At 47.4% G+C, this 15283-nt stretch overlaps 1 protein-coding gene across 4 annotated transcripts in view; it reads right to left on the minus strand.

The window, feature by feature from the left end:
* Positions 1-2079: 2079 nt before the first annotated feature.
* Positions 2080-15283, minus strand: part of LOC110522782 (bile acid receptor) — a 31014-nt gene continuing 17810 nt past the window's right edge. For 2 of the 4 annotated variants that reach the window (XM_036977453.2, XM_021601242.3), the window contains 5 exons: positions 7421-7519; positions 7011-7110; positions 6040-6186; positions 4852-4965; positions 2080-4575 (listed from right to left, as the gene is read on the minus strand). In XM_036977453.2, the coding sequence (XP_036833348.2) occupies positions 4337-4575; positions 4852-4965; positions 6040-6186; positions 7011-7110; positions 7421-7519 (699 nt within the window). In that variant the 3' untranslated portion in view covers positions 2080-4336. The remainder of the gene's footprint in view (positions 4576-4851; positions 4966-6039; positions 6187-7010; positions 7111-7420; positions 7520-15283) is intronic. The other 2 variants (XM_036977458.2, XM_090230800.1) reach the window with 1 other exon arrangement.

Below are 15283 nucleotides of genomic sequence, written 5' to 3' on the forward strand. Positions count from 1 at the left end.
TTGGCTATGATTTTATACTTTTTTATCAAGGGAGGCTAAATACTCGCTGGCTTCCCTTGCATTCAATGCTACATTACAGGCGGGAACAATGTCATACTCTTTTGGACCAGACAGCATCAGATAGATGGACTACATATACAGAGACAGAGGGGCGCTGTTTCGCTCATTCAAATGCTTTCTCCAGTGAGATACGTTCAGCCTCTTGCAAATTGAAGGAGAGACACAGAGAGACAAAAGTTGGTTTATTTTTGGGGGGATTAATTAATCCCCACCAGGGTAGGGCAGCACCATACAACGTTCCAATGTTATAGTCTTGTGAATCTCTCAGGCATATTTTTTGATTGGAAATGGGAAAAATGGGAAAGAAAGACAAACTACATTCTCATTCATATTATTATTTATTATTATTATTATTTAAACGTTTTGCTCTACAAAAGACACATACTGTAAGCTTAATGTACACACACTAGTGAGAATTTTTTGGGAGAAAAATAGTCATTTGTTTTTACTTTCCGTGGGTTCTCAAATTACCTCCCACAGATCCAGCTTCCACAACTGGAAGGCATTATGTCATTGGCCATAACCCCACTCCTCCTGTAGGTTAGGTTACCTGGACACAGCGTTGACTAGCGTTATCTGTAATCCAGTAGCATTGCTTTCAAGAATGTCACAGTACCTACAAACTGAAAAATGACACCTATTGTAGATGCAAGACACCCAAGCCAACTTTAAACAAAAAAAATATTCCAACAAGTCCAGAACGCTGGTGAAGGAGTTGGACATTTTCAAAAGTTTTTACCAAAGAGAGCTTCGCAAATGCAGGAATGGTGGATGGCAACATGCATGAAACATACAGGCTGACAGAAAAAGCGGTACCATCCATTTATCCTCACCAACAGGTAACATTACCCAGCTAGACCTACTATTTTTGGGAATGGGGTCACTCATCATTCATTCAACACTAGTCAAATGACCGCATAGCAAAGCCTGTTATCATGGTTTACAGTAGTTGAATTGTTTATATTTGATGTTGAACTGTTTTATATACACTGAACAAAAATATAAATGCAACATTCAACAATTTCAACGTTTTTACTGAGTTACAGTTCAGTTAAGGAAATCAGTCAATTGAATACATTCACCCTAATCTATGGATTTCACATGACTGGGAATAAAGATATGCATCTGTTGGTCACAGATACTTTTTTTTAAGGTTTGAGTGTGGATCAGAAAACCAGTCAGTATCGGGTGTGACCACCATGTCTCATGCTGTGTGACTTGTAGAGTTGATCAGGCTGTTGATTGAGGCCTGTGGAATGTTGTTCCACTCTTCTTCAATGGTTGTGCGAAGTTTGGATATTGGCAGGAACTGGAACGATCTGTCGTCCAGAGCGTCCCAAACATGCTCAATGGGTGACATTGTCTGGTGAGTATGCAGGCCAAGGAAGACATGGACATTTTCAGCTTCCAGGAATTGCGACATGGGGTTGTGCATTGTGATGCCGAAACATGAGGTGATGGCATGACAATGGGCCTCAGGATCTCGCCACAGTTTATCTGTGCATTCAAATGGCCATCGATAAAATGCAATTGTGTTCGTTGTCTGTAGCTTATACCTGCCCATACCATAACCCCACACGACGTTTACAACGTTGTAATCAGCAAACCGCTCGCCCACACGACGCCATACATGCTTTCTGCCATCTGGTGAGGACGACGAGCACGCAGATGAGCTTCCCTGAGACGGTTTCTGACCATTTGTGTTGAAGTTCTTCAGTTGTGCAAACCCACAATTTCATTATATGTCCGGGTGGCTGCTCTCAGACGATCCCACAGGTGAAGAAGCCAGATGTGGAGGTCCTGGGTTGGCATGGTTACACGTGGTCTGTGGTTGTGAGGCCGGTTGGACGTACTGCCAAATTCCCTAAAACGAGGTTGGAGGCGGCTTATGGTAAAGAAATTAACATTTAACTATCTGGCAACAGCTCTGGTGGACATTATTGCAGTCAGCATGCCAATTGCATACTCCTTCAAATCTTGAGACATCTGTGGCATTGTGCTGTGTGACAAAACTGCACATTTTAGAATGGCCTTTTATTGTCCATACACATGGTTCTTGGCAAAGGAGAAATACTCACTAACAAGGATGTAAGCAAATTTGTTCACAAAGTTTGAAATAAATATGTTTTTTGTGCCTATGGAACATTTCTTGGATCTTTTATTTCAGCTTATGAAACATGGGACCAACACTTTACATGTTGAGTTTATACACTGCTCAAAAAAATAAAGGGAACACTAAAATAACACATCCTAGATCTGAATGAATGAAATATTCTTATTAAATACTTTTTTCTTTACGTAGTTGAATGTGCTGACAACAAAATCACAGAAAAATTATCAATGGAAATAAAATTTATCAACCCATGGAGGTCTGGATTTGGAGTCACACTCAAAATTAAAGTGGAAAACCACACTACAGGCTGATCCAACTTTGATGTAATGTCCTTAAAACAAGTCCAAATGAGGCTCAGTAGTGTGTGTGGCCTCCACGTGCCTGTATGACCTCCCTACAACGCCTGGGCATGCTCCTGATGAGGTGGCGGATGGTCTCCTGAGGGATCTCCTCCCAGACCTGGACTAAAGCATCCGCCAACTCCTGGACAGTCTGTGGTGCAACGTGGCGTTGGTGGATGGAGCGAGACATGATGTCCCAGATATGCTCAATTGGATTCAGGTCTGGGGAACGGGCGGGCCAGTCCATAGCATCAATGCCTTCCTCTTGCAGGAACTGCTGACACACTCCATCCACATGAGGTATAGCATTGTCTTGCATTAGGAGGAACCCAGGGCCAACCGCACCAGCATATGGTCCCACAAGGGGTCTGAGGATCTCCTCTCGGTACCTAATGGCAGTCAGGCTACCTCTGGCGAGCACATGGAGGGCTGTGCGGCCCCACAAAGAAATGCCACCCCACACCATGACTGACCCACCGCCAAACCGGTCATGCTGGAGGATGTTGCAGGTAGCAGAATGTTATCCACGACGTCTCCATACTCTGTCACGTCTGTCACATGTGCTCAGTGTGAACCTGCTTTCATCTGTGAAGAGCACAGGGCGCCAGTGGCGAATTTGCCAATCTTGGTGTTCTCTGGCAAATGCCAAATGTCCTGCACGGTGTTGGGCTGTAAGCACAACCCCCACCTGTGGACGTCGGGCCCTCATACCACCCTCATGGAGTCTGTTTCTGACCGTTTGAGCAGACACATGCACATTTGTAGCCTGCTGGAGGTAATTTTGCAGGGCTCTGGCAGTGCTCCTCCTTGCACAAAGGCGGAGGTAGCGGTCCTGCTGCTGGGTTGTTGCCCTCCTACGGCCTCCTCCACGTCTCCTGATGTACTGGCCTGTCTCCTGGTAGCGCCTCCATGCTCTGGACACTACGCTGACAGACACAGCAAACCTTCTTGCCACAGCTCGCATTGATGTGCCATCCTGGATGAGCTGCACTACCTGAGCCACCTGTGTGGGTTGTAGACTCTGTCTCATGCTACCACTAGAGTGAAAGCACCGGCAGCATTCAAAAGGTACCAAAACATCAGCCACGAAGCATAGGAACTGAGAAGTGGTCTGTGGTCCCCACCTGCAGAACCACTCCTTTATTGGGGGTGTCTTGCTAATTGCCTAATTTCCACCTGTTGTCTATTGCATTTGCACAACAGCATGTTAAATTTATTGTCAATCAGTGTTGCTTCCTAAGTGGACAGTTTGATTTCACAGAAGTGTGATTGACTTGTAGTTACATTGTGTTGTTTAAGTGTTTCCTTTATTTTTTTGAGCAGTGTATTTTTGTTCAGTATATTTATAAACCACAAGAGAGATCGTATGTCAAACTGATCCAGTCCAAACTCCTGTGCCTGGGTCCAAACAATATCATGACTACAAGTGTATTAGTCAGAAGATGATTTGCCAATACTAGGGGTGTTATCAGATTACTTTCTACAAAATCTGGCAAACTTGACAATATAAGTCCATTATCCCGTTGGGAGATCTTTTCTTTAAATAATGTCTCCAAGTTTCTTTGGTCTGCAACGGGGGGTCACATTCAAGTAGAACATCACGAAGGCTCACAGAACACCTGAACAAAGCCTACACAATATAAATTTCCAACATCTGAAAGCGGTGTCATGTCTTATTGCATCGCAGTCATAAATTCTGAAATGGTTCGATGTTCAGCTTTCGAAATGGTTGCAGCTTCTGAAATGGTAGGCGTCAGGTTGAAATGTTTGTCCTCTCCTCTCCCCCATTCATCCATCCATCGATGCAGCCTCTATGTATCATTCACTGTACGTCCCAGATCTCACAGAGGAGGGGGGTGAACTTGTGGTCGCTCATGCGCCAAGAGGTAAGCATCTCGGCGTGGTGGTGATTGAGGGTTCGCAGTTCGGTCAGACGTCCCAGGAGACGGGCAAAGTGCTGGGGCTCCAGCGGGTGCTGCATTGCACAGAACCTCCTGAGCAACTCCAGCATAGGCTCCTGCAGCCTCTCCACTGCCTGCTGGTCTTTCAGGTATGGCCGGTCTGTAGAGGATAATAAATTAAAGGGGAAGTTACGTATTTTACAACCTAATGACAGATGGCTTTTTACCCTGAAAGTTGTCTATAGGCAGAGAGAAACTGTATTCCATGGTTCAGTTTACAAACTTCAGATAACTTTAGCCACCACTAGCTAAAAATGATTAATAGAGGCATGCAGCACATCAACTTTAAGCAACATCAAACCAAATAATTGAGTTTATTTCAGTTGATTTGACCATTACATTTTTACTTGTGCCACATGCCCAGCAGTCAGCTCACCTGGTGACAGGATGGTAATGGCGGTGAGAAGGGCGTGTTCTTCCGGCATCATCTGGAGTTCCCCGATGCTTTTGTAGAAGTTGAACATGGGTGTAATGAACGCCTCTGATATTCCTGGAAAAGATGTGGAGATGCGTATTCAATGCACAACCATTGGATGGCAGTATTTTCCATAGATGGCAGTATAGTTCATATATCACTGAGGGGAATGGGTTAAAACATGGGTTAAAGCAAAGATGATGTACTGATACTTACTATAATTCCCATACAGTCCCACTATAATGAACCAAAAGATGTGATATAAGATTTGAGGTAACATACTATTGGCGTATACCTTTTGCAGATTTCAATTTCAAAAATACGGAGAGCAGAACTACCCCCACCTCCACCAAAACAATTCACCCACTCCAGTCAGATACATCAGAGCCATAAGCTTTCAGAAATGCCAGGAGCGCACAAAGAGGGAGAGAGGGGGACAATAGGGCTCTTGATGTTTAGATAAAGAACAATAGCCTCTTTAGACACCACATCTCTATTTTCCCCTCAGACTGGCCTTTAGCTTGAATATCTCTCCACCAATCCATTCACTCTGGAGAGGTGCCAAGAGACGGAGTGACGCAGTTTATGGAGGATAAATCATTGGCATAGCTCTAACTGATCCAGTCTAGCATCAGAAGGCATCCCTCTTTTACTCCCCTACCACACTGCCTGGCACAATGCCCATACGCGCTCACAACGGAATGAACCTGGCGTGCAGTGGTCAGTTTACGTGGGTGATCCACACCTGGCCAGGGATCAACAGGTCCGTACACTGCTAGTCTGCCAGCATCCTCGTCAGATAGATCATCAGATAGAGCAGGTCCATCCATTATTCATACCAGACCTGCGTGGCTGCCTGCAGACAGATCTAATCTACAGTACAGTATGGGAGTTGTGTGTGTGTGTGTGTGTGTGTGTGTGTGTGTGGTGGAGGAGAGGTGGAGGAGAGGGCTGGAGGCCCTCACAAGGTGATGAGTCAGAGAGGAAGTGTATACAACCACAGATTGTGGTAAAAAAAATACAACTTCATGATAATAGTGATGATAACCACCATTTAGTTCTAGTAACAGTAGTATACTTGTTGATGTATATTAGAGTATTGTTGTAGTATTTTCCCTTAAATGCTCCAGATTCCCAGTATGAACATACCACTCTTACGTATCCTGTCCTCCAGCACCTCTGTGTGTCCATGGGGTAGCTTCCTGGTAAACACCTGTGCTGAGCGCAGGAACATGGCCTCCACTGCCGAGCCCTTTAACAGAGCTATCTGATCCTCATGGTCCAGGGCAGAGAAACCTGTCAGGGCCGTATCCACGCACGCACGCACACAAGCATGCAAACACAGTCAGGAGAGGCTATTGCAAGGAGGAAGGGAAGGAAGGATGGACCTCCCCTACGGTTTGTGAGAAATAAAAAATTATGAAACAGAAAAAATCCTGCTAGTAAATAAAACTAGGCTAAATAAAGTCACTCAGTAGAAGCCTCAACAGAAAGACATTAGTTAAGGAAGACTTTTCTTTCCATTTCAATGCAGTGTAACAGAGGTGGTTTGGTGAACTATGCTTCTGTGATGAGCAACCTTGCCTGAGACCTGAAGACTTGTGTTAGCTTCCTGAGTTAATGCCTAGACCTTTGCTCAGTGGACGAACACAGTCTTGTGTCACTGTAATGACCCGTATCAGTACACGCTCTGACTTATGATATTAAGTCAAACAAGTTAATTGTTGTTATCATGTTGCTATTGTGCTGGAAATGTTTTATGTTTGTGCTTTTCTAATAACTAATTTCTGTGTTCAATTCACGTGCTTTTCTAATAACCGTTTTCTGTGTTCTGCGAATCCTCACTATCAGTGGCTGCAGTTTGGCAGAACGCCCAGACAGTACGCCCTTTGTTTTGAGAACGAAATATCTCAGTTTCAAGGTCTCAGCTTAGAGAGAAGAAGCCTCGTGAGGTACTGGTCTGTTACATGTTATGAACCAGTATTAGTCGGTCACATGAATTAGACTATTAGTATGGAGTACAAAAGGCCAGAGGTTGACTGATAATTAATAGGAGTATCCTATATTCTACTTCTTTCAAGAGAAAAGGTTGGAATGACCATTATCATAGAAGTCCAGACCTGGAATGTTTTTGGTAAACTCCACCAGCACTTGAACATGACTGGTGGCCATCTCTGTCAAAAGGAGGAAGTTCTCATCTGCATTGAAATACTCCTGTAGCTGGAGAAACAAGGGGACACAAAAGACAATTACAGAATGTGTGTGAAGTTTTATGACACTGCTGGCTGATAAGGAGAGTTGTGCAACTGCATCTAAGTTATGAGGGAGAGAACAGTCTGACTTCTACTGGGATAGAGAGCATGTGGTATAAGTCATTGCTGGAGTCTTACTTGGAAATCATCTACTCTGGGATTACAAGGGTCTCTTATGGTGTCTTCCATGAACTGCGAATAAGTCTGAGTTGTAAAGCATATACGATGGCTTGCTGAAAGACAAATCATTTGCTAGAATTGTAGGAGATATCACATACCAGTTTTTTGGCCATGTCTTGAGGGATTCGATGTTTCTGGTAAGCTCCTACGATGAAGCTCAAAATAGCCTGCTGCTCTTGACTGAGCTCAATCTTCTCCTGAAAGAAAACCATTAGCAATCAGTTTTTAATCTATTCTGTATGACACTAAGGCTATTTATGAGTCATACTTTTAAAGTGTCAGTCTTAGCTGTGAGTAATACAATCTATTGGTGGCAACAGGGCTTTAGAAATGTTGATATATTCATAGTTAATTTTAACACTGGGCTGTCATTATCATGCTATTCCCATATCCAGTAATCAGTATAGGGCATTTAAAATCAAATCTAATTGTATTTGTCACCCGTTGTATTCGGGGCATGTGTAGACTTTACCGTGAAATGCTTGCCTATAAAAAACAATAGTAACACAATAGTAATACGAGAGGAATAAACAACACAATAATTAAGTATATACAGGGAGTACCAGTACCAGATCAATGTGGAGCTATATACAGGGAGTACCAGTACCAGATCAATGTGGAGCTATATACAGGGAGTACCAGTACCAGATCAATGTGGAGCTATATACAGGGAGTACCAGTACCAGATCAATGTGGAGCTATATACAGGGAGTACCAGTACCAGATCAATGTGGAACTATATACAGGGAGTATCAGTACCAGATCAATGTGGAACTATATACAGGGAGTACCAGTACCAGATCAATGTGGAGCTATATACAGGGAGTACCAGTACCAGATCAATGTGGAGCTATATACAGGGAGTACCAGTACCAGATCAATGTGGAGCTATATACAGGGAGTACCAGTACCAGATCAATGTGGAGCTATATACAGGGAGTACCAGTACCAGATCAATGTGGAGCTATATACAGGGAGTACCAGTACCAGATCAATGTGGAGCTATATACAGGGAGTACCAGTACCAGATCAATGTGGAGCTATATACAGGGAGTACCAGTACCAGATCAATGTGGAGCTATATACAGGGAGTACCAGTACCAGATCAATGTGGAGCTATATACAGGGAGTACCAGTACCAGATCAATGTGGAGCTATGTAAAGGGAGTACCAGATCAACGTGGAGCTATATACAGGGAGTATCAGTACCAGATCAATGTGGAGCTATGTACAGGGAGTACCAGTACCAAATCAATGTGGAGCTATATACAGGGAGTACCAGTACCAGATCAATGTGGAGCTATATACAGGGAGTACCAGTACCAGATCAATGTGGAGCTATATATTCTTTGTCTATGTACATAAGGCAGCAGTCTCTAATGTGCAAGGTTGAGTAACCGGGTGGTAGCTGGCTAGTGATGGCTATTTAACAGTCTGATGGCCTTGAGATACTAGCTGTTTTTCAGCCTCTCGGTCCCAGCATTGATGCACCTGTACTGACCTCGCCTTCTGGATGATAGCGGGTTGAACAGGCCATGGCTTGGGTGGTCGATGTCCTTGATGATCTGTTTGGCCTTTCTGTGACATCGGGTGCTTTAGGTATCCTGGAGTGCAGGCAGTGTGGTTTGGACATACCGCACCACCCCCAGGCGGTGATACAGCCCGACAGGATGCTCTCAATTGTGCATCTCTAAAGGTTTGTGGGTTTTAGGAGCCGAATTTCTTCAGCCTCCTGATTGAAGAGGAGCTGTTGCGTCTTCTTCACCACATTGTCTGTGGGTGGACCATTTCTGAAGATTTTCACCTTCTCAACTGCGGTCCTGTCGATGTGGTAAGGGCATGCTCCCTCTGCTGTCTCCTGAGGTCCACGATCAGCTCCTTTGTTTTGTTGACGTTGAGGGAGAGATTATTTTCCTGGTACCACTCCACCAGGGCCCTCACCTCCTCCCTGTAGGCTGTAGTGTCATTGTTGGTAATCAGGCCGACCACCGTCGTTTCGCACGAAAACTTGATTTAGTTGGAGGCGTGTGTGGCCACGCAGTCGTGGGTGAACAGGGAGTACAGGAGGGGACTAAGCAAGTTACCTTTGCTTTCTTGGGTACAGGAACAATGGTGGACATCTTGAAGCAAGTGAGGACAACAGACTGTGTCCGCGACGTGGCTGACGTTGGTGTCCACGACGTGGCTGGTTTTCCCTTTATTATCCATGATTGTCTGTAGAACCTGCCACATACGTATTGACTGAGCCGTTGAATTGCGACTCCAATTTGTCTCTGTACTGATGTTTTGCCTGTTTGATTGCCTTACGGAGGGAGTAACTACACTGTTTGTATTCAACCATATTACCAGTCACAGTGTGGTTAAATGCGATGGTTTGCGCTTTCAGTTTTGCCTTAATGCTGCCATCTATCCACGGTTTTTGGTTTGGGTAGGTTTTAATAGTCACAGTGGGAACAACATCCTTTATACACTTCCTGATGAACTTAGTCACCGTGTCAATGCAGATAGTCTGTAACAATGAATTAACTATTTAGCTGTCTTATGGCTATTAAGTAGTCGTATGGCTTGGGGGTAGAAACTGTTTTAAAGCCTGTTGGTCGGAGATCCGATGCTCCAGTACCATTTGCCGGACGGAAGCAGAGTGAAAAGTCTATAGCTGGGGTGGCTGATGTCTTGATGTCTTGCATTCCTCTGACACCTCCTGATGTAGAGGTCATGCCCTCTTCAAGAGGACAATGTGGACAATGTTAAGTCCTTAGTGATGTGGATGGCAAGGAATTTGAAGCTCTCGACCCGCTCCACTAAAGCCCCGTCAATGTGGATGGGGGCGTGCTCTCCCCTCTTTTCCTGTAGTCTATGATCAGTTCATTGGTCTTACTGATGTTGAGGGAGAGGGTCTTGTCCAGGCACCACACTATCAAATCTCTGATCTTCTCCCTGTAGGTTTTCTAATCGATGACGTGATCAGGCCTACCAACGAGTCGTGTGTGGCCATGCAATCATGGGTGAACAGGGAGTACAGGAGGGGACTAAGCAAGTTACCTTTGCTTTCTTGGGTACAGGAACAATGGTGGACATCTTGAAGCAAGTGAGGACAACAGACTGTGTCCGCGACGTGGCTGACGTTGGTGTCCACGACGTGGCTGGTTTTCCCTTTATTATCCATGATTGTCTGTAGAACCTGCCACATACTGTTACGGTGCGTGAATGAGGACCCAAAAGCGAATTAGCGTAAACAGAGCTTCTTTAATAAGAAAACAAACGTAGGCTCAGATGGACCGGCAGGTTCCGACAGGACAGGACAAGGTTGCAGCAAACATGACGATAGTCTGGTTCAGGCATGAACAACACAAACAAGAATCCGACAAGGACAGGAACAAAAACAGAGAGAGATATAGAGGACTAATCAGAGGGAAAAAGGGAACAGGTGGGAAAAGGGGTGACGAGGTAGTTAGGAGGAGACAAGGAACAGCTGGGGGAAAGAGGGGGAGAAAAGGTAACCTAAAACGACCAGCAGGGGGAGACAGGGTGAAGAGAAAGGACAGAAACAAGACACAACATGACAATACATGACAGTACCCCCCCACTCACCGAGCGCCTCCTGGCGCACTCGAGGAGGAAACCTGGCGGCAACGGAGGAAATCCTCGATCAGCGCACGGTCCAGCACGTCCCGAGAGGGAACCCAACTCCTCTCCTCAGGACCGTACCCCTCCCAATCTACTAGGTACTGATGACCACGGCCCCGAGGACGCATGTCCAAAATCCTACGGACCCTGTAGATGGGTGCGCCCTCGACAAGGATGGAGGGGGGGGGGGGGGAGACGAGCGGGGGCGCGAAGAACGGGCTTGATACAGGAGACATGGAAGACCGGGTGGACGCGACGAAGGTATCGCGGAAGAAGAAGTCGAACTGCGACAGGATTAATGACCTGAGAAATACGGAACGGACCAATGAACCGCGGGGTCAACTTGCGAGAAGCGGTCTTAAGGGGAAGGTTCTGAGTGGAGAGCCAAACTCTCTGACCGCGACAATATCTAGGACTCTTAGTTCTACGCTTATTAGCAGCCCTCACAGTCTGCGCCCTATAACGGCAAAGTGCAGACCTGACCCTCTTCCAGGTGCGCTCGCAACGTTGGACAAAAGCCTGAGCGGAGGGGACGCTGGACTCGGCGAACTGAGATGAGAACAGCGGAGGCTGGTACCCGAGGCTACTCTGAAAAGGAGATAGCCCGGTCGCAGACGAAGGAAGCGAGTTGTGGGCGTATTCTGCCCAGGGGAGCTGTTCTGACCAAGACGCAGGGTTGCGAAAAGAAAGACTGCGTAAGATGCGACCAATAGTCTGATTGGCCCGTTCTGCTTGACCGTTAGACTGGGGGTGAAAGCCGGAAGAGAGACTGACGGAAGCCCCAATCAAACGGCAAAACTCCCTCCAAAATTGAGACGTGAATTGCGGACCTCTGTCCGAAACGACGTCTGACGGAAGGCCATGAATTCTGAAAACATTCTCGATGATGATTTGTGCCGTCTCTTTAGCAGAAGGAAGCTTAGCAAGGGGAATAAAATGAGCCGCCTTAGAGAACCTGTCGACAACCGTAAGAATAACAGTCTTCCCCGCTGACGAAGGCAGTCCGGTGACAAAATCTAAGGCGATGTGAGACCACGGTCGAGAGGGAATGGGAAGCGGCCTGAGACGGCCGGCAGGAGGGGAGTTACCGGACTTAGTCTGCGCGCAGACCGAACAAGCAGCCACGAAGCGACGCGTGTCATGCTCCCGGGTGGGCCACCAAAAACGCTGGCGAATGGAAGCAAGCGTACCCCGAACGCCAGGGTGGCCGGCTAACTTGGCAGAGTGAGCCCACTGAAGAACGGCCAGACGAGTAGGAACGGGAACGAAAAGAAGGTTCCTAGGACAAGCGCGCGGCGACGGAGTTTGAGTGAGTGCTTGCTTTACCTGCCTCTCAATTCCCCAGACAGTCAACCCGACAACACGCCCCTCAGGGAGAATCCCCTCGGGGTCAGTGGAGGCTACTGAAGAACTGAAGAGACGAGATAAAGCATCAGGCTTGGTGTTCTTAGAGCCCGGACGATAAGAAATCACGAACTCGAAACGAGCGAAAAACAGCGCCCAGCGCGCCTGACGCGCATTAAGTCGTTTGGCAGAACGGATGTACTCAAGGTTCCTATGGTCAGTCCAAACGACAAAAGGAACGGTCGCCCCCTCCAACCACTGTCGCCATTCGCCTAGGGCTAAGCGGATGGCGAGCAGTTCGCGGTTTCCCACATCATAGTTACGTTCCGACGGCGACAGGCGATGAGAAAAATACGCGCAAGGGTGGACCTTGTCGTCAGAGAGGGAGCGCTGAGAAAGAATGGCTCCCACGCCCACCTCTGACGCGTCAACCTCGACAACGAACTGTCTAGTGACGTCAGGTGTAACAAGGATAGGTGCGGATGTAAAACGATTCTTGAGGAGATCAAAAGCTCCCTGGGCGGAAACGGACCACTTAAAGCACATCTTGACAGAAGTAAGGGCTGTGAGAGGGGCTGCCACCTGACCGAAATTACGGATGAAACGACGATAGAAGTTCGCGAAGCCGAGAAAGCGCTGCAGCTCGACGCGTGACCTAGGGACGGGCCAATCAATGACAGCTTGGACCTTAGCGGGATCCATCTTAATGCCTTCAGCGGAAATAACAGAACCGAGAAATGTGACGGAGGAGGCATGAAAAGAGCACTTCTCAGCCTTCACAAAAAGACAATTCTCTAAAAGGCGCTGGAGGACACGTCGAACGTGCTGAACATGAATCTGGAGTGACGGTGAAAAAATCAGGATATCGTCAAGGTAAACGAAAACAAAGATGTTCAGCATGTCTCTCAGGACATCATTGACTAATGCCTGAAAGACAGCTGGAGCGTTAGCGAGGCCGAAAGGAAGAACCCGGTATTCAAAGTGCCCTAACGGAGTGTTAAACGCCGTCTTCCACTCGTCCCCCTCCCTGATGCGCACGAGATGGTAAGCGTTACGAAGGTCCAACTTAGTGAAAAACCTGGCTCCCTGCAGGATCTCGAAGGCTGAAGACATAAGAGGAAGCGGATAACGATTCTTCACTGTTATGTCATTCAGCCCTCGATAATCTATGCAGGGGCGCAGGGACCCGTCCTTCTTCTTAACAAAAAAAACCCCCGCTCCGGCGGGAGAAGAGGAGGGGACTATGGTACCGGCGGCAAGAGCTACAGACAAATAATCTTCGAGAGCCTTACGTTCGGGAGCCGACAGAGAGTATAGTCTACCCCGGGGGGGAGTGGTTCCCGGAAGGAGATCAATACTACAGTCATACGACCGGTGTGGAGGAAGAGAGGTGGCCCTGGACCGACTGAACACCGTGCGCAGATCGTGATATTCCTCCGGCACCCCTGTCAAATCACCAGGCTCCTCCTGTGAAGAAGAGACAGAGGAAACAGGAGGGATAGCAGACATTAAACATTTCACATGACAAGAGACGTTCCAGGAGAGGATAGAATTACTAGACCAATTAATGGAAGGATTATGACAAACTAGCCAGGGATGGCCCAAAACAACAGGTGTAAAAGGTGAACGAAAAATTAAAAAAGAAATGGTTTCGCTATGATTACCAGAAACAGTGAGGGTTAAAGGTAGCGTCTCACGCAGAATCCTGGGGAGAGGACTACCATCCAGGGCGAACAAGGCCGTGGACTCCCTTAACTGTCTGAGAGGAATGTCATGTTCCCGAGCCCAGGTCTCGTCCATAAAACAGCCCTCCGCCCCAGAGTCTATTAAGGCACTGCAGGAAGCTGACGAACCGGTCCAGCGTAGATGGACCGACAAGGTAGTGCAGGATCTTGAAGGAGAGACAGGAGTAGTAGCGCTCACCAGTAGCCCTCCGCTTACTGATGAGCTCTGGCTTTTACTGGACATGAAGTGACAAAATGACCAGCAGAACCGCAATAGAGACAGAGGCGGTTGGTGATTCTCCGTTCCCTCTCCTTAGTCGAGATGCGGATACCTCCCAGCTGCATAGGCTCAGCACCCGAGCCGGCAGAGGAAGATGGTAGTGATGCGGAGAGGGGGGCAACGGAGAACGCAAGCTCCTTTCCACGAGCTCGGTGACGAAGATCAACCCGTCGCTCAATGCGAATAGCGAGTTCAATCAAGGAATCCACGCTGGAAGGAACCTCCCGGGAGAGAATCTCATCCTTTACCTCTGCGCGGAGACCCTCCAGAAAACGAGCGAGCAAAGCCGGCTCGTTCCAGCCACTGGAGGCAGCAAGAGTGCGAAACTCAATAGAGTAGTCTGTTATGGATCGATTACCTTGACATAGGGAAGACAGGACCCTGGAAGCCTCCTCCCCAAAAACAGATCGATCAAAAACCCGTATCATCTCCTCCTTAAAGTCCTGATACTGGTTAGTACACTCAGCCCTTGCCTCCCAGATTGCCGTGCCCCACTCACGAGCCCGTCCAATAAGGAGAGATATGACGTAGGCGACACGAGCAGTGCTCCTGGAGTAAGTGTTGGGCTGGAGAGAAAACACAATATCACACTGGGTGAGGAACGAGCGGCATTCAGTGGGCTCCCCAGAGTAACACGGCGGGTTATTGATTCTGGGCTCCGGAGATTCGAAAGCCCTGGAAGTGGCCGGTGGATCGAGGCGGAGATGGTGAACCTGTTCTGTGAGGTTGGAGACTTGCGTGGCCTGGGTCTCAACGGCATGTCGAGCAGCAGACAATTCCTGCTCGTGTCTGCCTAGCATCGCTCCCTGGATCTCGACGGCTGAGTGGAGAGGATCCGAAGTCGCTGGGTCCATTCTTGGTCGGATTCTTCTGTTACGGTGCGTGAATGAGGACCCAAAAGCGAATTAGCGTCAACAGAGCTTCTTTAATAAGAAAACAAACGTAGGCTCAGATGGACCGGCAGGTTCCGACAGGACAGGACAAGG

Source organism: Oncorhynchus mykiss, chromosome 1, assembly GCF_057628025.1.
Source record: "Oncorhynchus mykiss isolate SJ-2025 chromosome 1, ASM5762802v1, whole genome shotgun sequence".
NCBI classification, from domain to species: Eukaryota; Metazoa; Chordata; class Actinopteri; order Salmoniformes; family Salmonidae; genus Oncorhynchus; species Oncorhynchus mykiss.